Source organism: Hyperolius riggenbachi, chromosome 8 (genome assembly GCF_040937935.1).
Source record: "Hyperolius riggenbachi isolate aHypRig1 chromosome 8, aHypRig1.pri, whole genome shotgun sequence".
Taxonomy (NCBI): Eukaryota; Metazoa; Chordata; class Amphibia; order Anura; family Hyperoliidae; genus Hyperolius; species Hyperolius riggenbachi.
In genome coordinates this window covers 42802430-42829739 of record NC_090653.1, presented here as the reverse complement: position 1 = coordinate 42829739, position 27310 = coordinate 42802430, and the positions used below count along the sequence as shown (strand labels likewise).

The 27310-nt window shown below is 45.4% G+C and overlaps 1 protein-coding gene across 5 annotated transcripts in view; it reads right to left on the bottom strand.

The window, feature by feature from the left end:
• Positions 1–719: 719 nt before the first annotated feature.
• Positions 720–27310, bottom strand: part of GPSM3 (G protein signaling modulator 3) — an 89116-nt gene continuing 62525 nt past the window's right edge. For all 5 annotated transcript variants that reach the window (XM_068250318.1, XM_068250317.1, XM_068250321.1 and 2 more), the window contains exons 3-5: positions 21271–21412; positions 10395–10696; positions 720–1231 (exon numbers count right to left, since the gene is read on the bottom strand). In XM_068250318.1, coding sequence (XP_068106419.1) covers positions 1085–1231; positions 10395–10696; positions 21271–21412 — 591 coding nt within the window. In that variant the 3' untranslated portion in view covers positions 720–1084. The remainder of the gene's footprint in view (positions 1232–10394; positions 10697–21270; positions 21413–27310) is intronic.

Here is a 27310-nt window from a genome sequence, read left to right as displayed (position 1 = left end):
TCCTTCACACACTATTGGTTGACTTCCCTGTCCATCACATCGCTCAGAAGCAGTGCCGGATCTAAACTTTTTGTTGCCTGACGCAAACTTGTGAGGATGCCCCCCCTCCCCAACTTGCAATGATTGCACAACACCCGACAATTTAGTCTGCTTCATTTAATGCAAGGGAGCATATGCAACAACCTTAGACATGACATGCTGCAGCTCAACATAATAACACACTGGCTGGCTGCGAGTCTGTGACAAACTGCTCAGCCAGTTGGCCGACCTCTATTCCTCCTCAGTCAGGCCAACAGTGCCACCTCCTCCCTTCTGCTGTACAATTCAAATGAAACACCGCTGCTCTCCTGCCTCCTCCCCTCCTCACTCACTGTCAGACTCCTCACACTGCACAACAAGCTGCTTTTCCCCAATGATGGCCTCTTCACCTCGCTCTCCTCTTGCTTCTCCTCCTACTCTGGCTGCATGCTGTTGGTGTAAACACAGTACAAACATGCTGCCCCTGTAATCTCTGCGCCTAATGCAAGTGTTTCACCTTGCTTCATGAGAGAACCGGCCCTGCTCAGAAGACTGCTGCCCTAACTCCATTTTCCCTAGTTTTTATGTTACAGTCATTGGTCCATTTGGCATAATGTGTGTCCAGTGATTGGCAGCAATGTAAAATTCTCCAAGTACTACATGACCATTCTGAAAACAAACTCATAGCTTTGACCACAATATAGCGGATAGAAAATAGCGACTGCTGGTATATTTACAACTTGTTTAGGAGCTGAAGTCTAAAAGGTGACAAATATTCTCTGCCACAAATTTCAGGGTGCCCCCTATAAAAATGAAACAGTTTTGGCACAGCTGTGGTCATTCCTTTTGCAAATGAAACCCTATTACAAAAGCAAATGTAATATTCCAAGTCCAGGCTTCCATTTTGTATTGTCCATTGCATCTGAAGGCCACCACTGCCAGTCTAGAAAGAATCTGTTTGATCCTTCAAGTTTGATGATGTCATTATGATGACATCATCATGATGATAATGTCAGCAGTGTGGCCATAGCAAAAATGGGCTGCCGCCTTCTTCGATGCCCGTTATCTAAGAACAAGCGCCTCTTAAAGGAGCCGGAAGTTCCACTCTTTGTTCATCCAGGCGATTTCCCTGAACACGAAATAAAATCTCGAAGAGATCCGTGGCAGACTGAGGAATCGGAGGCGAGCTGCGCTGGTCGTTCATTCGCTCAGACTAAACACAAAGAGAAAAAAAATTTACATAAGAGAAGGGCTGAACAAAAAGTACAACTTCAAATAATAAACAGAACAGAACATTTTGCCAACATTTTTCAATAGATCAGGCTGATTGTTAATTTAAAAATGTTTGGTTTATCTAAACAGATAATGTAATTCTAGGTCAGGATAACGCTCTATAGGTGCTTGAATCTGATAAACCCTGACCATATGGCACATTTCCGTTATGGACCCGAAGAAGCAGGATAGACTCGCGAAACGCGTTGCCCTTGTGTTTTTGTGCAATAAAACTGAATGTTCACCACGTACGACTCGTGCCAACAACAATATCTCTCTTTTTAAATGTTTTTTTTAAGGACACCTGAACAAGAGGTATATGGAGGCTGCCATATTTATTTTCTTTTTTTTTCTGGTAAACAACAATGCAGATTGCCTGGCTGTCCTGCTGATCCTCTGCCTCCAATACTTTTACACACTGACCCCGAACCCCGGAACAAGCATGCAGATAAGATTTTTCTGACAAAAAATCAGCCGCATTCTTGTTTCAGACACTACTGATGCTAGAATGATCAGCAAGACTGGCGATTGTTTTTGACAGGTGACTGGTATTGTTTAAAAGGAAATAAATATGCAGCCTCCATATTCCTCTCGCTTCAGGTTCCCTTTAAAGGGAACCAGAGATGAAGCACCCTCATGTATTTTACCATATATATCAGTGGGAACATTAGAGAAAACACCTGCCTTGCTTTCTGTTTCATTCTGCACTGCACAGCTTGTTTCTTATCAGCCCTGATAAAATCCCAGACTGAGCATTCAGTCTGGCATTGCTCGGGAATTTTTATAGCTCAGTCTGTGTTCTCTCATGTCTTTTCAAGCCTGCCCCCTGCTGGCTCTGCTCAGGAATCATTATAGCTGAGTCATTATAGCAAAGCCAGACTGAATGCTCAGTCGGGGATTTTATCAGGTCTGATAAGAAACAAGCTGTGCAGTGCAGAAGGAAACAGAAAGCATGGTAGGCGTTTTCTCTAATGTGCCCACTGATCTATATGGTAAAATACATGAGGGTGCTTCGTCTCTGCTTCACTTTAACCCATAGTTCCCCAACCCTATCCTCAAGGCCCACCGACAGCACATATTTTGCAGAAAACCACAAACATTCACAGGTGAGGTAATTAGTGTCTCAGCAGAGCTGATTAACTACCAGTAGCTACCTATGACAGCAGAGCTGATTATCCACAAAACATGTTGGTGGGCCTTGAGGACAGGGTTGGGGAACACTGCTTTAACACATTAGCAGCTTCAGTAGAGTTATCTCGTTTGAGATAAATGCACTGCTTTTTTCCTCAGTCGCCAGAACTCATTGTGCTGTAAATCATTGGAATGCTTTTATCTCTCTCTCTCTCTAGCAGATAATATAGAAACTGAAAGCAGACATCCTTGGTTATTGTCTCACACTGCCCCCTAGTGACATGTGGCCATAAATACACATTACAGCAGTACTAATTAGAAGCAAGAAAATATAACAAATAAAAAAATAAAAAGATGTGCTAAAATAAATTGGACACTTGCAAGAATGTAAATACATTGGCTGCTAAAGGGCTAATTGTTTAATAGATTGTGAGTGCCTCCAGGCAGTATTTTACATCAGAAATATGCTCTAGTGATCATTATTTACGTATTGTTTATTATTTGTTCTTGCTGATTATCTATCCGTTGCATGGCTTGTATTTCTGCAGAACGTGTTCATGGCTGATGCTTATGATACAATCACCACTCCAAAGAGGAATACAACAGCTTCAACCTCTTTGCAATGGTGTTATTTGTTATACTGTATATAGTATGTATACTGTATATAGTCGGAAACTGAAACACTGGTATATGTGAACATTTTTGTTAATAACATTTTTGAAAACGAATAGCTCAACTTTTTGGGAGAACCCTCCCAGATTCCTATATTGACTAGGGATGCTCATTCGTATTCCGCGGAAATGCAATTTCTGAAATTCTGATCGGAAATTGCATTTCCGCATCGGAATGCGGAAATTGGTATTGCAAGTGCGGTAGGCGGATTTCCGCCGGAAATCACGGAAATTTCCGCCGGAAATCGCGGAAATTCCACCTGACTTTAACATCGATTTTCTCAAAAACTATAAAGTCTTTTTAAAAACTTTTTTTTTGCATCTTGTTCACAAGATTCAGTTTAATAAACCCTAAACAATTGGTGCTTCTAGGACTTACGGGGGCTTTGCTATTAACCGCTAAAATCAGAGGATTTTTACTGTAATGTAAAATGCAGAAAATCTGCATCTGCCTATTTTCTGCATTTTACATTACAGTAAAAATCCGTCGACTTTAGCGGTGAATAGCAAAGCCTCCGTAAGTCCTAGAAACACCAAATTCAGGATTTATTAAACTGAATCTTGTGAACAAGATGCAAAAAAAAGTTTTCAAAAAGACCTTATAGTTTTTGAGAAAATCAATGTTAAAGTCGGGCGGAATTTCCGCGATTTCCGGCGGAAATTCCGCCTTAGAATGCGGAAATTGGTAGCGGAAAGCGGAATCGGTAATTGGCAATGGCGGAATGCGGATTTACCACGGAATCGGAAATTGGCATTTCCGACCATCCCTAATATTGACGTGCAGGGGCAGCAAACTTTTATACATTTAATATGATCACAGCAATGTGGATATTGGGAATGCTGTAGATGTGATACACTTGGACTTTGCAAAGGCCTTCAATATTGTAACCACAAAAGTCTGGTGCAAAAGATCAGGATCTAAGGACTGGGGAAGAGTCTGTGTTCATGGATAGGGAACTGGCTAATGGACAGAAAGCAAAGAGTTGTGGTCAATGGATCGTACTCAAAATGGGAGACTGTTAGCAGTGGGGTCCCACAGGGGTCTGTACTGGGTCCAGTGCTCTTCAATTTATTTATTAATGATCTAGTAGATGCAGTAGTGAGCAATGTTGCTATTTTTGTAGATGATACAAAATAGTGCAAAATCATCAACTCTCAGGAAGATAGTGTCATATTGCAACAGGATCTGGATAGGATGGCTATATGGGCACATACATGGCAGATGAAATTCAATGTTGACAAATGTAAAGTCATGCATTTTGGTCGTACCAATGGTCTAGCACCATACAAAATAAACGGGATACAGATGGGCGTCACAGTCTGCATCTGCTAGTATCATCATGAACTCTTTGAATGAACTTCCTATATCTCACCAGTAGATGTCACCAGTCTCTTCAGGGATTATGCAGCTTGAACTGATCTCTGCTCACCAGCAGATGTCTCCACTTCAGGAACATTTCTGTTGCAGACTTTTAATGAGGGCAGGTCTGAGATCACATGGACATAGTCACCTGACCTCCCAGCACACCATATAATCAGCCTCAGCAGACCAGTTCACTGCTAGTTCATCAAGCCTGTTTCCTGATCCCTGTGTTCTAGCCTTCCCTGTCTTGCTCTTGTTACCTGCCATGTATGACCTTTTGCTGTTCCCTGACTAATCTTTTGCCTAGCAATTCTATCACTGTATGGTTCTCTGGTTTGACTTTGCTTGTATGACTACCCGTTGCCTGTTGATATCTGGTTTAGTTGCCTTGTGTATGTATATATTGTATATTGTTTATGTGTATATATAGGTTCCAGGGTTTAGTGTGCACACTAGTGATATATGCTTAAAGAGACACTAACGTCAAAAACATCCCCTGGGGGGTACTCACCTCGGGTGGGGGAAGCCTCGGGATCCTAATGAGGCTTCCCACGCCGTCCTCTGTCCCACGGGGGTCTCGCTGCAGCCCTCCGAACAGCCGGCGACAGAGCCGACTGTCAGTTCAATATTTACCTTTGCTGGCTCCAGCGGGGGCGCTGTGGCTGCTCTCGGGTCCGAACTACACGGAAATATCTGATCTCAGTCGGGTCCGCTCTACTGCGCAGGCGCCGGAAACTTGCGCCTGCGCAGTAGAGCAGACCCGACGAGTATCGGGTATTTCCGTGTAGTTCGGAGCCGACAGCCGTCAGAGCGCCTGCGCAGGAGCCAGGAAGGTAAATATTGACGTCATCTTGTGCGGAGGGCTGCAGCGAGACCCCTGAGGGACGGAGGACGGCGTGGGAAGCCTCATTAGGATCCGGAGGCTTCCCCCACCCGAGGTGAGTACCCCCCAGGGGATCTTTTGATGTTACAGATCCTCTTTAAAGGACTTACGAGGCGAAGAAGGTAAAAAAAAGTGAAATACCTATTCTGTTTTATGATCCTTAGGGGACGCCATCCACATCCCCCCTTTAATTCCGCCGCATTTCTATTGCAATGCCCAGGCTCAGGGGGATCCCGACCCGATCCCTTGGGTTGTCCTCAGCTTCCCCACTAAAGATGGCCGCCAGGTCCGGCCACGGCTGCGCAGTTCTCATAGCCGCAAGTGCGACTGCGCATCTCTATGTCCTCTTCCAGCTCCGCCCTCTTTCCCGGCAGTCTCGCATATATAAAACACGCAAGACTGCTGGGAAAGAGGTCGGAGCTGGAGGAAAGCTGCGCAGCCGCACTTGCGCCTATGAGAACTGCGCAGCCGCGGCCGGACCTGGCGGCCATCTTCAGTGGGGAAGCTGAGGATGACCCAAGGGATCGGTTCGGGATCCCCCTGAGCCTGGGCATTGCAATAGAAACGCGGCGGAATTAAAGGGGGGATGCGGATGGCGTCCCCTAAGGATCATAAAACAGAATAGGTATTTCACTTTTTTTACCTTCTTCGCCTCTTAAGTCCTTTAAGACTGCCTTGCATATTCATTATATGCAAGGAGCACTTATTGTATATGTTACGGCCAGAACCCGAAGTTTGGCCACTTCTAGTTCTGGCCGGCCACTTCGGGTTCTGGCCGGCCAATGCGCGAAGTGGCCGCTGCGGCCAATGTTAGAAATGGAATGATTCCTCTGACATTAATGTATCTTCTGGCCGCAGCGCAGCGGCCAAACGTAGAACAACTTAGTGAATTTATTGCAATTCAGCCGGCAGCAATGTAACAATTCAAGCCGCCGGCTTTTTCTCTGCCTCTCTCTCTCTCTCTCTCTCCTCCTCCCCCCCCCCCCTCTCTCGCTCTCTCCTATGGGCAGCCGGGCGGGGACACGAGTGTCCCCCCCGGAGTCGTTCGTCGCGGCAGGGGAATCCTGCCGTTCTTGCAGAGCGGGTGCTGGCAGAAGCGATGTCTGCAGCCTCCCCGCTCTGCTTTCCTGGTGCCACGAACGACTCCCGGGGACACGCGTGTCCCCGCCTGCTGCCCATAAGAGGAGGAGAGAGAGGCAGAGAAAAAGCCGGCGGCTTGAATTGTTACATTGCCGCCGGCTGAATTGCATTAAATGAACTAAGTTGTTCTACGTTTGGCCGCTGCGCTGCGGCCAGAAGATACATTAATGTCGGAGGAATCATTCCATTTTCAACATTGGCCGCAGCGCAGCAGCCACTTCGCGCATTGGCCGGCCAGAACCCGAAGTGGCCGGCCAGAACTAGAAGTGGCCAAACTTCGGGTTCTGGCCGTAACATATATATATCCCCCTGACTACTTCTACTAGTCCTGTGTATGGTTTCCTTTGCAGTTGCATATTCTCTTATTTAATTGCCTGGTTTCTGTGCATAAAGCCAATGTACGTTTGATGCTATTTGCTGTTGCAACAAACCTTTGTTATTCTTTCCTTAATCCTGGTCTGAGTCCGTGTATATCCACATTAGTGACAAACTGCATTACTTGCAATTCCTATGCACTGCACGCGACGTTTTATGTTACCAGTGCAGAGGTATCGTAACAATTATGACATCAAACTTGGACAGGGACTTAGGAGTACTTATCGCGACAACAAGTTAAATAATCATATCCAATGCCAAGCCGCTGAAGCTTAAGTTAATAACATTTTGGGATTCATTAAAAGAGGAATAAAAACTCGAGATGCTAGCATAATATTGCCCGTTTAACTCTCTAGTAAGGCCACATCTGGAATATGGAATTCAGTTCTGGGCACCACATTACAGGAAAGATATTACAGTTTTAGAGCAGGTGCAGAGACAAGCAACAAAATTGATACGTGGGATGGAAGGTCTCACTTACCAAGAAAGGTTAGATAAACTGGGCTTATTTAGTCTGGAGAAAAGACGCCTTAGAGGGGATCTAATTAACATGTATTAACATGTGTAGGGATTAGATTGTGAGCTCCTTTGAGGGACAGTTAGTGACAAGATATATATATACACTGTACAGCGCTGCGTAATATGTCGGCGCTATATAAATACTAAATAATAATAAAAAATAATAATAATAATGTATTAATACATCAGAGGGCAGTATAATAGCTTGGCGGATGAGCTTTTTGTCCCTAGGCTTTCACAAAGGACTAAAGGATGTTTGTGCCATTTTTTTAGGAAAGGGTTCTTTACAGTAAGAGTGATTAAGATGTGGAATGCATCGCCACAGGAAGTAGTTATGGCAAACTCTATACCTGCATTTAAAGGGGGCTTAGATGCTTTCCTTGCGATGAAAGACATCCATGGCTATAATTACTAGGTAATGCTCGGTGGTGTTGATCCAGGGATTTTATCTGATTGACATCTGGAGACGGGAGGGAATTTTTTTAAGCAATAGGAGCAGTGGGCGGCTGTTATTGGCCAGTCTAGTGCCAGCACTCACAACTGATCTTGGGTTTTACCGCAGCATCCCTCGATAAGATGCATTTATTGACACCTCACCTGCGTATGATGTCATAGGGAAGGCCGGCAGGTGCCACCGGTCATAAGAGGGCAGGGATTCGGGGATGCGATTTATCCACTCATCTCCAGTGCAGAAGCTTCCTCTTCCTTTCCATCTCCAATGCTGCTCGAGTCCATAGCCGCCGGCCACAATGCAAACATCCACAGAGAGCAAGGTGGCCGCTGCACAGGCCGCTGGCAGCAGAGTACCGCAGTCAGGCGCTCACCTGATCTCCCTGCATTGCAGCATATTCAAGCTTGCAAATGCTGCACAAATTTAGCCTGCTGCTTCAGTGCCCATGCTCCTGTGGTGCCCTAGGCCATTGCCTAGGCGGCCTTACCCTAAATCCGGCCCTGGCTATGCTCAGTTATGATCAATGCCTAAATAAGTTTGTTGTTAAAAAAGGGAACCTGAAGTAAGAGGGACATGGAACCTGCCATATCTATTTCCTTTTAAACCATACAAGTCGTTGGTCTGTGCTTCTGATCTTTCAGGCATCAGTAGTGTCTAAATCGCTCACCTGGAAAAAGCATGCAGTTTATCCAATCAGACTTCAGACAGCAACATGTTACCTGCATGGTTGTTCAGGGTCCAAAGCTAAATGTATTATAGGCAGAGGATCAGCAGGGTAGCCAGGCAACTGGTATTGTTTAAGAGGAAATAAATATGGCAGCCAACATATACCTCTTGCTACAGTTGTCCTTTAAATATACAGTGGGATGTAAAAGTTTGGGCAATCTTGTTAATCGTCATGATTTTCCTGTATAAATCGTTGGTTGTTACGATAAAAAAATGTCAATTAAATATATCATATAGGGGAGACACACAGTGATATTTGAGAAGTGAAATGACGTTTATTGGATTTACAGAAAGTGCACAATAATTGTTTATATAAAATTAGGCAGGTGCATACATTTGGGCACTGTTGTCATTTTATTGGTTCCAAAATCTTTATAACTAATTGGAACTCAAATTGGCTTGGTAAGCTCAGTGACCCCTGACCTACACACACAGGTGAATCCAATTATGAGAAAGAGTACTTAAGGGGGTCATTTGCAAGTTTCCCTCCCCTTTTAATTTTGTCTGAAGAGTAGCAACATGGGGGTCTCAAATAACTCTCAAATGACCTGAAGACCAAGATTGTTACACATCATGGTTTAGGGGAAGGATACAAAAAACTGTCTCAGAGATTTCAGCTGTCTGTTTCCACAGTTAGGAACGTATTGAGGAAATGGAAGAGCACAGGCTCAGTTCAAGTTAAGGCTCGAAGTGGCAGACCAAGAAAAATCTTGGATAAACAGAAGCGTCAAATGGTGAGAACAGTCAGAGTCAACCCACAGACCAGCACCAAAGACCTACAACATCATCTTGCTGCTGATGGAGTCACTGTGCATCGTTCAACCATTCAGCACACTTTACACAAGGATATGCTGTATGCGAGAGAGATGCAGAGGAAGCCGTTTCTCCGCCCTTAGCACAAACAGAGCCGCTTGAGGTATGCTAAAGCACATTTGGACAAGCCAGCTTCAATTTGGAATAAGGTGCTGTGGACTAATAAAACTAAGATTGAGTTATTTGGGCATAACAAGGGGTGTTATGCATGGAGGAAAAAGAACACAGCATTCCAAGGAAAAGACTTGCTACCTACAGTAAAATATGGTGGTGGTTTCATCATGCTGTGGGGCTGTGTGGCCAGTGCAGGGACTGGGAATCTTGTCAAAGTTAAAGGATGCATGGATTCCACTCAGTATCAGAAGATTCTGGAGAACAATGTCTGTGCAGGGGCTGAAGCTTTCAACAAGACAAAGACCCTAAACATTTCTCAAAATCCATTAAGGCATTCATGTAGAAGAACAAGTACAACATTCTGTAATCATCTCAGTCCTCAGACCTGAATATAATTGAAAATCTGTAGTGTGAGTTAAAGAGAACTGCCTATGCTCGAAAGCCATCAAACCTGAATGAACTAGAGATGTTTTGTAAAGAGGAATGGTCCAAAATCCCTTCAACCAAAATCCAGCCTCTCATTGGAACCTACAGGAAGCGTTTAGAGGCTGCAATTTCTGCAAAAGAAAGATCTACTAAATATTGATTTCATCTTTTTTATGGTGCCCAAATTTATGCACCTGCCTAACAATTCTTGCGCACTTTCTGTAAATCCAATAAGCTTCATTTCACTTCTCAAATATCACTGTGTGTGTCTCCTATATGATATATTTAACTGACATTTTTTTATCGTAACAACCAACGATTTATACAGGAAAATCATGAAAATTAAGAAGGTTGCCTAAACTTTCACATCCCACTGTAATTCTAACATCATCTCAGAACAAGGAAAACCAAAGAATTATGCTGCCTGTGTGCAAATAAAATCAACATTCCTCCTATGCAAATGACAGCTGTTTCAGGCAAGGCTGTCTTTACCTGGTGCCCAAGGATAGTGTTATAAAGCTCCTCTTGGGCGGGTATTTTTATTGAAGGCGGCTTTCTCCGTCGACTCCGCCCTGCCCAGGATCCTCCTCTCCTCCTCTGCAGTTCTGAGACTATCCCCTTCTCATCAGCAGGCAGGGAAAACTGGCGGTAGGAAGGAACTGAGAAATGTCGCTTGGGCGGGAGAACCTGTTCAGGCAGCGAGGCTCTCTGCTCATCTAGACGCCTGGTCTGTGCAGCTGACAGCAGATCAAAGAACTCTTCAGTGTGCAGAGACAGCATTGAGGCTGAAAGACCTGAGACATAAATACATATTATTCAGTACCTGTAAACTAAAGCAGCCATTCTCAAATTGTCAGTTCATGTTCTCATTTTTCTTTTGTGTTGGAGTGTTTTCTTAAGCCACTCCCTCTCCCAGCTATCTACTATGTAAGCGCAGGCACAGCAAATAAGAGGTGGAAAGAGATATTTAGATTACAGATAACACTCAGAGCTAAAACCAGCAGTGCATTCAGGGGCGTATCTGGGTAATATAGAGCCTATGGCAAACACTCTTAAAACAGCATTCTTTCTTGAGTACAAGTTTTATGGTTGCCTGTGTTTTTTAACTCGCAAATTCGCAATATTGCTAAAGTTACTTTTTTGGAAATATCTCTTCTAATTCCCTCTATGGCCTCAATTCACTAAACTTTATCAAACACTATATCAAACGTTTGATAATTCACCTCATGGGTAAAATCTAATTTTGAATTCACTAAGGTGTTACAGATTTATTGAACGTTCACACCTTAGTGAATTCAAAATTAGATTTTACCCATGAGGTAAATTATCAAACGTTTGATAAAGTGTTTGATAAAGCTTAGTGAATTGAGGCCAATGTCCTCTTTCCTAACGCTAAGCCAAGTGCACCCTAAATACATACGTTAAGTAGCCATGTTCCCACAGGATTAATCTGATCTGAGGTCTCAGTGACGGGAACCGGGGGGTAGGCATGAGAGCACAGCACAGGGGCAGGCATGGCGCCCAAGGTGCTGCTGCGCCCATGGCACAAGCCATGCCTGCACTCCTCTAGATACGTCTCTGAGTGCATTCACCCAAATATGATCTTTTCAGAAAGAGCAAGGGCACAAATTGATGTCGGGCAGGAGGGAAGAGGAAACGGTTATCTGAAGAATAAAAACAATGGCCACAATTCACTAAACTCATCCCCTGTCTTTCAGAACGTTTCTGAGCTGTTTTTACTGTTATCACCATGGTGATAAAGCATTTAGTATTCACTAAGCAATTTATCTCAGGCAAACCTTAAAATAAGGATTCTGTCCTTAAGATAAGGAGTGGTTTCTAAAGTTAAGGTTTCAATCCTAACAGCAGAATACTAAAGTTAAAGACAGGGGCCCATATGCAATTCAGTTATTCTCCTGAGTTTTCTCCTAGGTGATATTTTCCTACCTTCTCATAAAATGCCGTTTAAACAACCAGCAAGCAAGAAAATACTTCAAATAATTTTCATAGTATCTTTTCACCAACTTTTTGGTTCTTTTTCAGCTGTAAAATGCAGAAAAGTTATTTTAAAGGGAAGATGAAAATTCCTAGGAGATAACTCAGGAGAAAAAGTGAATTTGCATATGGGCCAGGATGTTAATTCACAGAGAGGAATGCAAGTGTTAAGTGTGTGAGAAGTTATTACCTGGCCTGAGCTGTTGTTAAAGAGAAACTCCAACCAAGAATTGAACTTTATCCCAATCAGTAGCTGATAACCCCTTTTTCATGAGAAAAATTCAGTTTCACAAACAGACCATCAGGGGGCGCTGTATGACTGATATTGTGGTGAAACCCCTCCCACAAGAAACTCTGAGGACCGTGATATTCTTGGCAGTTTCCTGTCTGTGAACCTTGTTGCATTGTGGGAAATAGCTGTTTACAGCTGTTTCCAACTGCCAAAAAAAGCATGCAGTAGCTACATCACCTGCCAGCAGTAAAAATGTCACCTTGTAATAAATATCAGAATGTAAATCAGGGATTTAAAAGATTTTACAATGGGCAAACACTGACTAAATCATTTATACATAATTATTGTAATAATGAAGCACTTGTTCATTTCATTATTTTCACTGGAGTTCCTCTTTAAGTGGAATGTTACTACAGTCTGCAATTTAAAGTGAAGCATTCTAAGCTGCATGCTTCATTTTGTTACTAGTTTATGCAGAAGGGGACTCTGTATAGAGATAAAGATCCACAGCAGGCACACAGAGAGGGAGGGAGAGAGAGAAAAATATATCATGCCTGTGTGTGCTCCTCCTCTCCAAATCCACAGAATTGACAGCTTAAAGAGACTCTGAGGCGACATTAAAAAAACGCTTTTTACCTTATAATCAACATGGGCATGTTTGCCCCTGCTAAAACGCTGCTATCCCACGGCAGAACGAGGTGTCTTTACCCCCCAAATATCCCCCCCCCCCCCCTGCAAAATCCACTACCAACTTGGTCGTAGATTTTGCTGCTCATGGAGGCAGAGCTAATGGCCACAGCCCTGCCTCTCATCTTGTCTATCATCGCTGATCGCTGCCTCTCCCCCACCCCTCTCTGTCTTCCTTCACTGAGAGGGGCGCTGGCTGATAGACGCGCATGGAGGCAGAGCTACAGCCATTAGCTCTGCCTCCATGAGCAGCAAAATCTACGACCAAGTCGGTAGTGGATTTTGCAGGGGGGGGGGGATATTTGGGGGATAAAGACACCTCGTTCTGCTGCGGGATAGCGGCGTTTTAGCAGGGGCAAACATGCCCATGTTGATTATAAGTTAAAAAGCGTTTTTTAATGTCGCTTTAGAGTCTCTTTAAAGGACCTCTGTCAGGAAAATCTTAAAATGTAAAATATATGTAAACACATACAAATAAAAAGTACATTTCTCCCATAAGTTACTTTTCTCCTATGTTGCTGTCACTTACAGTAAGTAGCAGAGATCTGACAGAACAGACAGGTTTAGGACTAGTGGCAGAGTGTGCTGTGCTGACACTTTTCTGCAAACTATTACTGAACTATCAGCGCATGTGTGAAAGCATCGCAGAAGCATTGCACTTCATTGCAGAGCAAAAATAAGTGTAAGGGCTTTTTCACATTAGCTAATTTCATGCACGCATTATGAATTATGGCGTGACATTGGGAAGTTGTGATTCGACGCATAACTGAGGCGCTATAGTTCTAATTCACCCGATGGGAAAACGCCTGCGCCAGACGATTAAAGGATCCGAAATGCGTTACAACGTAACGCTCTGGAACGCTTTGTCTAATGTGAAAAGTAACATGAAAGTCAAATAGACTTTCATGCTACCTTTCCAACCCCATTCTAGGTGTGTTCCGTCAAAACGCACTGATCAGCTTCTAATGTGAAAGAGCCCTAAAAACCGCGTACGTACAAAAAGGGCGCCTGGACAAAAAGGGCGCGGGGTGTAAACTCTAAATAATAATTAATCATTAATAGGGTTTATAAATATAGTGTGCTATATTTCGTTTACAAATAATGTTTAACAAAATTATAAATCATTAAATAATGTTTATGAAATCGGAAATTGTGAAAACGTTAATCTTCCCTGTTTCAAAAGTTAAACTTATAATTACGTTTATAAAAAAACCAATAATATATGTTTAATTGTTATAATTGTATATTATTGTGAATAACCGTCATTTATGGTTTGTTGTTATAATAAAATTTGAAAATATTGTTTATAAAGATGATATAAATATAACTACGTTCGTAATAAATGTTGTAATACATTAGTAATTATTACTAAAATTTTACTAAAACTATACCTAAGCCTACTCTTACACAGAACCCTACCTGTACCTATCCCTAACCCCTAGACTCCCCTGTTGGTGCCTAAACCTAAGACCCCCCTGTTGGTGCCTAAACCTAAGACCCCCCTGTTGGTGCCTAAACCTAAGACCCCCCTGTTGGTGCCTAAACCTAAGACCCCCCTGTTGGTGCCTAAACCTAAGACCCCCCTGTTGGTGCCTAAACCTAAGACCCCCCTGTTGGTGCCTAAACCTAAGACCCCCCCTGTTGGTGCCTAAGTAACCCTCCCTGTACCTACCCCTAACCCCTAGACCCCCCTCTTGGTGCCTAAACCTAGGACCCCCCTGTTGGTGCCTAAACCTAAGACCCCCCTGTTAATGCCTAAACCTAAAACCCCCCTGTTGGTGCCTAAACCTAAGACCCCCCTGTTAGTGCCTAAACCTAAGACCCCCCCCTGTTGTTGCCTAAGTACCCCTCCCTGTACCTACCCCTAACCCCTAGACCCCCCTATTGGTGCCTAAACCTAAGACCCCCCTGTTGGTGCCTAAACCTAAGACCCCCCTTTATTATGTGGATAATAATGTTTTACTAATTGTGGATTCAAAAAAAAATTTGCAATTTACGTTACGTACTGATCGCTTTATTTTGTGAATAATAATGTTTTACAAACAGTAAGAGATAAAACTTTAAATAATGTTTTAATTATTTAAATAAGATAAATATGTTTATTATTTTCATAAACGTTATTCGGCACGGGTGCATTTTATAAACGTAAATCACCACAAGTTCAGTTATAAATCATTAAACATCGCCGGGCGCCGTTTGTAAACTTTATTTAGCTCCTGGCGCCGTTTGTAAACTTTATTTAGCTCCTGGCGCCGTTTATAAACTTTATTTAGCTCCGGCGCCCTTTTTTCCTACTCGGCGCCCATTAAACGCTATTTATTATGGGAGTGAATGGCGGCGCCCTTTTTGTCCACTAGCGGCATGCGCCCTTTTTTCCCAGCTCCCTAAAAACCAACCTCAATGACAAGTTACTAAATGTGACTGTAGTATATATAACTGACCACTAGATGGCGATGCATCGCCATGTTAATACTATCTGACCAGTTTCAAAATTACTCTGATATGTAGGTGTTGGGCTTGTTTGCACATTGAAACAGCTCAATGCAAAATGTATTTATAGTCTACATCCTGTTTTTATCATTAGTGTTAAAAGGTAAAAAAAAAAAAAAAGTATAAAAATGGTGGCAATTAGAACATCACAAAGCATAAAGTATAGGTTTAACAACAGCGGTTCTGGTATTCTTTATTTAACACTGCAGACGTAATTGCTGTCTGTGCTTGGAGGAGGCATCCAGTGACAGCTGGTAAATGTGCTTGTGGTCACATGATGTTGTGTAAAAATACGGTAACACACACCTCTTCCTGTTTGATTGGCACACTATTGCAAAAACACTATTTTGCAAAATGTAATTACTGTGAATGTCCATATTTACACACAAATCACAAGGAGCCTTTTATAAATGTCAACTTACTGCCTCATTTACACACACAAAAAATAAAATAGAAGCCAGAACACCCAACTTTGAGACAAGAAAGAGGGACAGCAAAAGACTGTTTACACCTCCATTCACACCTTCATTATGCTCTTTACCAACCAGGGCTAGTTTTCTGGAAAGGCCACAGAGGCCCAGGTCTTGGCCAGCTGCAGGACGAGGGGGCGCCTTGACATGAAAGAAAGGTTGCTACATATGAAAGAGGAGGCTGGATGGTGTAATGGTTAAGGGCTCTGCCTCTGACACAGGCGAATAGGGTTCGAATCTTGGCTCTGCCTGCTCAGTAAGCCAGCACCTATTCAGTAGGAGACCTTCGGCAAGTCTTCCTAACACTGCTACTGAATATAGAGCGCGCCCTAGTGGCTGCAGCTCTAGCACTTTGAGTCTGCCAGGAGAAAAGTGCGCGATATAAATGTTATTTGTCTTGTCTTGTCTGATCCGGCCTTGGGGATGTTTCCTCACTTCCTGTTCTCAAGGCCAGTTCTAGCTACAATGGGGCAAAAATAACTTCTGGGCCCCCCTGACACCCCCTTCCTACCAAATTTCCCCCCTTCCCCCCCCCCCCCCCCCCCCCAGGTCACACAATACCATTAGGTGTCCACCATATGTCCCCTAAAAAGTATTTTTGGGACTCCCATTATTCACCTTTTTTTTCTATACAGAGTAAGCTGTCATGGGTCACCATAGCTGGAGGGGAGAAGGGGTACCTTGAGGGGGCCGCACCTGCTCTGGGGGCCTGGGGAATTGCCCCCTTTGCCTCTATGGAAGCTCCGGCCCTGCCTGTTCTTGTGGCACAACAGTGAGCTAGAAGGGAAATGTCTGGCAGTTTTCATCAGAGAGAAATTTGTGGTGACAGATATAATGCTTAGTGATACACCAGTACCAACCATTATACATGGACAGGAAATGCGGAAAAATCTACCAAGAAGGGACACAGACAACAATAAAAACCTGTAAAACAAAAGAAAAAACAGGGCACCGAGAGCCCAATAGTGCAATATAGTTTTAACAGAGAAAATCTGTCTAGATAGTTCGTGCAGAATTATACTCACAAAAAAGGGTCACCAGCAGGCAACCACTTGAAAGGCAGGTGGGGAGAATTGGTACCCGACCCCACTCGGGTATAAAAGTCGCTCTCTGTAGACAGGAGAAAAAAGGGGGCGTACCCCTCCACCAAGGGTGGATAAGTAATATGTATCAAACGCAGATAGAACAGAGGCACCAAAAAGAGTAAAAACACTATTATTTAAAAACAGTAAAAAGAGGGAAGGTAAGGTGGACTTACCTCCCTGTAGCAGTGGACAACAAAACTCTGAGGTAGAGTAGAATGCATTTATTAAACAGTGTAACTCCTAAAGATGCAACGCGTTTCGCGGGCCACAGCACCGCTTCCTCAGGCTATACAGGAGTTCAAAAAAGCTGTATCCAATCCAAGTATTGAGACAGAGGCGCTCATTCAATACTTGGATTGGATACAGCTTTTTTGAACTCCTGTATAGCCTGAGGAAGCGGTGCTGTGGCCCGCGAAACGCGTTGCATCTTTAGGAGTTACACTGTTTAATAAATGCATTCTACTCTACCTCAGAGTTTTGTTGTCCACTGCTAGAGGGAGGTAAGTCCACCTTACCTTCCCTCTTTTTACTGTTTTTAAATAATAGTGTTTTTACTCTTTTTGGCGCCTCTGTTCTATCTGCATTTGATAAGTAAAAACCTGGGGGCTGTCACCTGTCTCTGTGTTATCCAGAGCGCAAATCTAGTGTTTTCCCTGGAGTTACACTTTAATTGCTTTCTGTAATGACATTCCTTTCATTGGTGGATCACAATAAGGTCATAAATCAGAGATAAGGTCCAGGTATCAGTGAAAAGAGGAAGTATTATGAGATGCTTATACTGCTGAGGTCAGGCAGAATATCAGGGCTGTGTGTGTGAGAACTGGATTAGCTGAATAAATCCGCCTGGAAGCAGTGAGGTGCAGAGCTGGGACAAGGTCTTCCAGCACCCAAGGCTGAGACACCAAAGTGCGCCCCTCCATCCCTCCCACCCCAGCCGTCACACACTGGTTGCTATTAGACTAGAAGCGCCCCAGAGCCCCAAGCACCTTAATCTCTAGTTATCTGGCTTGCAGTCACTGCCATGTATCCCCTATACTTATTCCTCTCTGCTTCAAACACAATAGGTGAATGATAGCTGAGTGAGTTTGTGCGCTCCCTCCTACACTGCGCCCTGAGGCTGGAGCCTCTCTCGCCTCTGCCTCGGCCCAGCCTTGGTGAGGCGTGTAAGCTGCTATTAGACACGCCCATTTTCACTTCCGTACTCACTTTTCTGTGTGTCTCTGCCTCCTCTATAGGCGGCCTGCACAATTTATTATATATATTGTGATGATGAAAGCAGATGTCTGCTTGTTTCTGGTTTGGACTTGGATGCAAAGGTCCTGGATAGTGCCAGTTGTTGCACATTAGCAACAACATTATCCTGTAGATTTGTATGGGACCCCGGACTGGCGTGTATTGGGAGAAGGGTGGGCCTTGCACGCCACTCCTCCAAGTCCAGGCCTGAGTCTGGCAGAAAGGGGGTTAATGAACTCACCTGTGCAATTTGCATGTATTGCATAAGTAGCTGCATCTCTCAGTATGCAGTGGGCTGTGTGTTGGAGCAAAGAGGCTACTGGGAGTCTGGCAGCAGGGAGGCTGCCAGGCCTATTAAAGCTGTGTGAGGTGCTGGAGGGGAGTTGGACTTCAGTACTGAGAATCCAGGAGAAGTCTGGATAGGTGAGTGGCCCAAGACTGCCATTAGGCCCATGGCAGAATGTCACTCACAAGCCAGTGCATACCTCCCAACATTTCAATGTCCCAAAACGGGACAATTAGGCCACACCCCTGGCCACACCCCCAACCCCCTAGTCACGCCCACCCCAGAAAAAAAGTTGTTGTTTTTTTTTAATAATTTTGTTTAATTACCCCCAAATGGGAGGCGCTGGGAGGGTGCCGGTGGGTGGGGAGGAGGAGGGTGAGGGTGGCTGTGGGTGGGCAGGCAGAGAGAGGGAGAAAAAAGCCGATCGAGGCACCAGCCCGCCCAGTATGCGGCATGGATGGCCGCCGCCGCCATTATCCTTCTCCCTCCTAATATGTCCCCCAGGGTCCCCTTCCCCCCGCACAGTAAAATGGGCAGCGGAGCAGGCTGTAACTCTTACCATTGTCGTACCGGGATCCCATCTGGTCTTCTCGCTTCCTGTGACGTCACAGGAAGCGAGAAGACCAGATGGGATCCCGGTACGGTAGTGCTAAGAGTTACAGGCCGCTCCTCCCATTTTACTGTGCGGGGGGAAGGGGACACTGGGGGACATATTAGGAGGGAGAAGGATAATGGCGGCGGCGGCCATCTATGCCGCATACCAGGCGGGCTGGTGCCTTGATCGGCTTTTTTCCCCCTCACTCCCCAGCGGCCGGGACCAGGGGGGGCAGCGCGGGACAGTGGGACACCCCCCCCCCCCCCCCAAAATCGGGACCGTCCCGCCGAAAACGGGACGGTTGGGGGCCCTGCCAGTGTGGCTGCAGAAGGCAAGGAACCTGAGCTAGAGTTGGCATAGCTCCCAACTGTCCCTCTTTTGAAGGAACAGTCCCTCTTTGGGAGCCCTGTCCCTCTCTCCCTCTTTCCTCCTCATTTGTCTCTCTTTCAGGACTTTGTCCCTCTCTTTATGTTAATATATATCTTACCTCCCAACTTTTTGAGATGAGAAAGAGGGACACTTAAGCCACGCCCCTGCCACACACCTGATCACACCCTAGTCACTCATACCATAAAGATTTCATGAGAAAAAGATGTTTTATAACTCAAACCACACTGGTCCTTTCTGTCCTTGTTCATTTTCCTTCATATTCACATTTTAAAATTAGAAATATATCACTATAAAGGATGGAAATAACGTTTAGAGTCAATCAAACACATTTTTAGTAGAGAAATACATATATTTACATAGAAAGAGGGACAAAGTCCTGAAAGAGGGACAAATGAGGAGGAAAGAGGGACAGAGGGACAGGGCTCCCAAAGAGGGACTGTCCCTCCAAAAGAGGGACAGTTGGGAGCTATGATATATATTTCTCGACTAAAAAATGAGTTTGATTGACTCTAAACTTTATTCCCATCCTTTAAATTGATATATTACTAATTTTTAAATGTTACTAGGAAGGACATATTTTCCTTATGACATTTTTATGGTATGCATGACTAGCAGTGGCGTAGCAATAGAGTTTGCAGAGGTAGCGACCGCATCGGGGCCCTTGAGCCAGAGGGGCCCCATAGGGTCCACCCTCTATCACAGTATTAGCTCTCTATTGATCCTGTGTTGGTAATAATCCCTTCTATAGAGGTTTTGAATAGTAGTGATCATTAACACGCTGTTCCCCATCCCCTTCTTACACCTCTGACACTGTTGTAGCCATTGGCAGGTTTTGGTGCGCTGTATCAATTGTTATTTATAGAGTGCTTGGGGGGCCTCATGTAAAACTTGCACCGGGGCCCACAGCTCCTTAGCTACACCACTGATGACTAGGGGAGTGATGGGGGCGTGATCAGGGGTGTGGCAGGGGCGTGGCTTAAGTGTCCCTCTTTCTCATCTCAAAAAGTTGGGATGTATGAGTTGAGATAGACGCAGAAGGTTGTATATTTTGTGTGTGACTACAACCCTACCGAATACCCAGTGTCGTATTTTTGTTGCTGATAGGACATTGGCTGGCAAAATAAAGTGCTATTGTTTTGTTTTAACCCTAAGAAGACTCACTGGTTGGTATGTTGTGACCCTTGATGGTTTTCCCCAGACTATCACAATATATAACAAATGAATAGAACCTAAAAGAGTGCCAAAGATAAAAATGGCAGAGCCTGTCGGGGGTGGGCTTACCTGACAACTTTAGATCACAGGTGATGCTCCGCCCCCTCCTCGGCAGTGCAGTCGCAGCCATGCCTACGAAGACTGCCAAAGCTGTCAAGCTGGGGGCAGGTTGCAGCAACGCAGATGGCGTGGCCCAAGCCTCAACTGCGATTTAGTAAAAAATCGCCATGGCCCTTTCTCCGAGGGAAGGGGAAAAATCACCTTCCTGGAGGGAGGATGCTAGAACAGGTGAAACTAATTGTTAGGAGAAGGAGGATAGATACAATTTATGTTTTTATGTTAATCTCATCAGCTTATTTTCACCTCGAGTTCACTTTAAGATGCGGAGTAGTAGAAAAAATTGGGTCGTTAGTGGGCACCTTAAAGGGCGCATACACACATACAATTTTGATTGGCCAATCACTGACCGATTTTAACCCCATCAATATACAGTAGCATTAGGTCCATGAAGTATTAGATTTTGAATAGGTAAGATTGTGTAGGTAATCTCTCCTACACTTCCCATTGATTATGACTGGCTCAGCTCCGAGCTGCATAACATTTGCATTAAATCTGCATGCAAGCTGCAGCTCTGAGCGTCTCATTCAGCCCTTCGGCTCTGTGCCACAGTTCACATAACAAGCAGACAGTTACCTTTCCTGGCACAGACGGGGGATGGTGGGGCGGACCTCCAGGCCCTCGGCTTGTCAGCCATGCTGTTTTCAGGGTCACCAGCATTCTCCAGGAATACACTCTCCAGCTCTTCAGGCTGCGGAGATTCCGGAGGAGATGTTTCCTGCCCCCGAGATAAAACACAAAAGCTCAAATCAGAACTCCAGCCAGGCAGCTAAAACAGCTACAGCGGACCTGAACTTACAACTTCCTCTCTGCAGTGTCTACTTCCTGCTTTCATGGAAGCAGACACAGGGTTAACATCCTGTGTTTACAAATTTGCTGCTCTGCCATGGCAGAAGGCATTCCTGAGCTGACACAGCTGAAGAGGGCAAATTACACTTGTGATTAGTCACAGATGAGGGGGAATAAGACAGGCTAAACTGTCTAAATACATACAGGGTGCATTTCTATCTGTTTTCCTTCTGTCCTGTGCAAGAGTTCAGGTCCACTTTAAAGGATCTCCAAGCTGAAAGAGAAAAGTTTAGCCTTCCTCACCTGATGCTTCTTCCAGCCTCTAGCAGTCTATGTGGTCCCTCGCTGCAGTTCCAATTAACTCCAGTGGGCTGCTTCCCCTCCAAATAGGGAGACAGGGCCAGCCCTACCATGAAGCCTACTGGATCACGTGATTTAGGGCGACAGACTGTAGGGGACGGCATCAGCTCTACACTGAGCCTCTCTCTCACTCTGCTCTGTTGCTCCTGCCTCCCTCCAAGAGCACAGAGCTTGCCTGCCGCGTGCTGGCACGCCCCTTAATTAATATGCACTGCCCACTTCTATCCCCGCCTCCTTTCCATGTGTTCTGCCCTCTGGTTTCCCTTTCCTGGTAAGCTGCAGTTTATTGCAGTGCATGTTTGACTGAGGAAAGCATGTGGGGGTGTGCATGTGTGCCAAAATCAGCCATTCGCCTTTCATCGCCCATTAACTCGCCTTTCAGTATATGTATGTCTGTTGATACATACAGTAGAGTTATAATATAGCTAGCAGACTTCCCCAGCAAAGATTATTAATAAACCCCTACAAAAGTATGACCTGGGTCCAGTGTAGGATCATCCTCCAGGCAACCTAAGCAGGTGCCTGGGGCCTAGTGGGTGTCAAGGGGCCCTCCTAACTCATTTGGCCTCTTTATTTCAGCTTACCAAAAGGACCACAAGGGGGTGCCAAATCAATTACCTTGCCTTGGCCCCTGTTACATCTTAAAGAGAAACTCCAACCAAGAATTTAACTGTATCCCAATCAGTAGCTGATACCCCCTTTTACATGAGAAATCTATTGCTTCTCACAAACAGGCCATCAGGGGGCGCTGTATGACTGATATTGTGGTGAAACCCCTCCCATAAGAAGCTCTGAGGACCGCAGTACTTTTGACAGTTTGCCACAATGTAACAAGGTTCACAGACAGGAAATAGCTGTTTACAGCTGTCTCCAACGGCCAAAACAGCTAGCAGCAGCTACATAACCTGCCCACAGTAAAAATGTCACCATGTAATAAATGTCACAATGTAAATCGGGGAGACTAAAGATTTTACAATGAGCAAACACTGACTAAATCATTTATACATAATTATTGTAAAAATGAAGCACTTTTTTAATTACATTATTTTCACTGGAGTTCCTCTTTAAAGAGACACTGAAGCGAAAAAAAAAAACAATTATGATATGACGATTTGTATGTGTAGTACAGCTAAGAAATAAAACATTAGGAGAAGAGACATTTAGCCTAATATTGTTTCCAGTACAGGAAGAGTTAAGAAACTCCAGTTGTTATCTATGTAAAAGAGCCATTGAGCTCCACGAGTTTCAAAGTCGAAGAGAGATCTATATTCTGAAGCTTGTTATCTCAAGTGTCTGGCACTGTATTTTGTTTTTCTCTGCAGAGGACAGTTTAAAAGTTCACTGGCCTGCTCTGTAAAATGATTTAGAATGCTGAGTAGTGTGTAAACTGCAAATATTAGAGAATGATGCAAAAAAAAACCTGAAAATAAAAATATGAAAGTATTTTCTTTGCTACTAATGTTTTAGTAATTATCCATACTATACAACCAATTCATTATATCATAATTTTTTTTTTCGCTTCAGTGTCTCTTAAGCCATCTCTGCTCGAGTCATATGAACCTCATGGACATGTGCTACAGTATCTAATCTGTACAAAAAGTGCCTGTGCATGCTAGTTCCAGAACTGACTGTTGCACTTTCTCTCTCTGTACATGGGTGAAAGAATAATTTGGATATTTGCTTGCTGATTGCTGCTGTATTCCCCAAAGCTGTGACTGCGCAGGAGATCTCACTTCTCCTCTCTCCATAAGAATTATAGCATGCAGTCGCTCAGCTGAACCACCTGCCAATGGTGAGATCATTTAATGCCTGTGAGAAAGGTAACCTGACCCGGAATAAACTTGGGCAATTTAATTTGAGGATATGATGAAGTATGCAATCAGCTGTCATATTAATCACTATAACCTGCCTGTTCTGAGCTGCTCAGCTGCAGATAATTCTCTGTTTGTTATGAAGCATTGGTTGGCGTGAAGGACTATTGTGCAAGGCTTCATACTATTTCTATTTACTTAGAGATTCTGGAACACGCTGGATCTTTATTTGTCTCTGACTTATCTGCTACCTGACCCCTAACCGCCTCCTCCCCAGCACAGGCACACTACCTGACGCCTAACCCTAACCGCCTCCTCCCCAGCACAGGCACTCTACCTGACGCCTAACCCTAACTGCCTCCTCCCCAGCACAGGCACACTACCTGACGCCTAACCCTAACCGCCTTCTCCCCAGCACAGGCACACTACCTGACGCCTAACCCTAACCGCCTCCTCCCCAGCACAGGCACACTACCTGACGCCTAACCCTAATTGCCTCCTCCCCAGCACAGGCACACTACCTGACCCCTAACCGCCCCCTCACACAGACACCCTACCTGACATCTAACCCTAACTGACACCTCGCTCAGACACCCTACCTGATGCCTAACCCTAACCAGCCCCTTCCCAGTACAGACACCCTACCTGACGCCTAACCCTAACCACCTCCTCCCCAGCACAGACACACTACCTGATGCCTACTCCTAACCGCCTCCTCCCCAGCACAGACACGCGACCTGACACCTAACCCTAACCGCCCCCTCCCCAGCACAGAGACCCTACCTGACACCTAACCCTAACAGACTGCTCGCACAGACACCCTACCTGACGCCTAACCCTAACCGACCCCTCCCCAGCACAGACACCCTACCTGACGCCTAACCCTAACCACCTCCTCCCCAGCACAGACACACTACCTGACGCCTAACCCTAACCGCCCCCTCCCCGGTACAGACACCCAACCTGACGCCTAACCCTAACCACTACTCCCCAGCACAGACACCCGACCTGATGCCTAACCCTAACTGCCTCCCCCCCAGCACAGACACCCTACCTGACGCCTAACGCTAACTGACTGCTCACACAGACACCCTACCAGGGTTGCTCGTAAACTACGCCAGCGCGAATCTACGCATCGTAGTATGCAACTACGCATCGTAGGCGAAGTTTAAAAACTACACCTACGCATTTCCGCGTAGTCGTAGTCCCGCTATGCGAAGTTTCGCCCGCTACGCGTAGTTGACGTATGTATTGCGATGTCAACTACGCGTGCGGTAACTGTATCTATATGGATCATTGCGCATGCGCAGAAATTTTATTGCCCTTTATACGCATACAATTCCGCATTGGATGGTGGAATGTATGCTTATATTAGTTTATCTATGCACATAGTTAGCAGATTATTGCGGACATTTTTCCGCATAAGGGCATAAGCGGTCGCATCAACTACGCTACGCACTACGTGAAGCTTGCGTATTTTAACGCGTAGTGTACGGTATGTTAACGTAGCAAAGTTGCTGATTTCGGAGACGTAGATTGTGAAGCGTATTTGCGTAAAAATACGCGTAGTTCCAGCGTAGCGAAGTTGGCTGACTACGACCATCCCTGCACCCTACCTGACGCCTAACCCTAACCAGCCCCCGCACAGACACCCTGCCTGATGCCTAACTCTAACCAACCCCCCCGCACAGACACCCTACCTGAACCTTAACCAGCCCCCGCACAGACACCCTACCTGATGCCTAACCCTAACTGCCCCCCCCCGCACAGACACTCTACCTGACGCCTAACCGCCCATCTGCACAGACACCCTACCTGACGCCTAACCTTAACTAGCCCCCGCACAGACACGCTACCTGATGCCTAACCCTAATCAGGCCCCGCACAGACATGCTACCTGACACCTAACCCTAACCAGGCCCCGCACAGACACGCTACCTGACGCCTAACCACCCCCTCCCCAGCACAGACACCCGACCTGATGCCTAACCCTAACCACCTCCCCCCTAGCACAGACACCCTACCTGACACCTAACCCTAACCGCCCCTGCCCCGCACAGACACCCTACCTGACGCCTAGCCCTAACTGCCTCCTCCCCAGCACAGACACCCTACCCGACGCTGAACCCTAACCGCCCCCTCACACAGACACCCTACCTGACGCCTAACCCTAACCAGCCCCTTCACAGCACAGACACCCGACCTGACACCTAACCCTAACCGCCCCCTCCCCAGCACTGACACCTGACCTGACACCTAACCCTAACCGCCCCCTCCCCAGCACTGACACCCGACCTGACGCCTAACCCTAACCGCTTCCTCCCCTACACAGACATCCTCCGTCGCCTCCGCCAGACAACCTGCGACCTGGACCCTGGACCAACTAAACATATGCTGAAATGCCCTGAACTGCTTGGTCCAGCATTTCACAAAATAGTAAATTGCTCTCTGCAAGCAGGGAGGTTTCCTACCTCTCTAAAAGAAGGAATAATCAAGCCCCATTCTTAAAAAACCTTCCATGGATCCAGATGCTATGAGCAGCTACAGACCTGTCTCCAACCTCCCCTTCTTAGGTAAAGTTATTGAAAAGGCTGTCTATCTGCAACTTGAAACCAGGCTGTCAGTAAACAACATCCTGGACCCTCTACAATCTGGCTTTAACCTCCTTGCCGGTCTAAAAAATCCGGCAAGGAGGCAGCGCTGCACTTTTTTTTAATTTTTTTTTTTTAAATCATGTAGCGAGCCCAGGGCTCGCTGCATGATAGCCGCTAAGCGGCGGCATCCCCCCACCCACTCCGATCGCCTTCGGCGATCAGAGTATGCAGGGAATCCCGTTGAGAACGGGATTTCCTGCAGGGCTTCCCCGCTCGCCATGGCGACCGGGCGGGATGACGTCACCGACGTCATGGACGTCGTGACGTCAGAGGGAATCCCGATCCGCCCCTTAGCGCTGCCTGGCACTGATTGGCCAGGCTGCGCAGGGGTCTGGGGCGGGGGGGGGGCGGCTCGGCGCGGCGGGTGGCGGCGAGCGGCGGCGATCGCGTACTACACGCAGCTAGCAAAGTGCTAGCTGCGTGTAGGAAAAAAAAATTATGCAAATCGGCCCAGCGGGGCCTGAGAAATCCTCCTGCGCAGGTTACCTCGAACTGTGTTCGGGATAACCGGCAAGGAGGTTAAAGAGACACTGAAGCGAAAAAAAAATGATCATATTATGATTTGTATGTGTAGCACAGCTAAGAAATAAAACATTAAGATCAGATACATCAGTGTAATTGTTTCCAGTACAGGAAACGTTAAGAAACTCCAGTTGTTATCTCTATGCAAAAAAGCCATTAATCTCTACGACTTTCAAAGTCTTGGAGAGGGCTGTGTTCTGACTTTTATTATCTCAACTGTAAGTGAACAGTTTTCTTTTTATCTGCGAGAGGAGAGGTCATTACTTCACAGACTGCTCTGAAAGAATCATTTTGAATGCTGAGTGTTGTGTAATCTGCACATATTATAGAATGATGCAATGTTAGAAAACACACTATATACCTGAAAATTGCTGATTGCTGCTAATCTTCTAGTAATTATTCATAGTACACAACCAATTCATTATATCATATTTTTTTTTCCGCTTCAGTGTCTCTTTAAGAAACACCACAGCTGTGAAA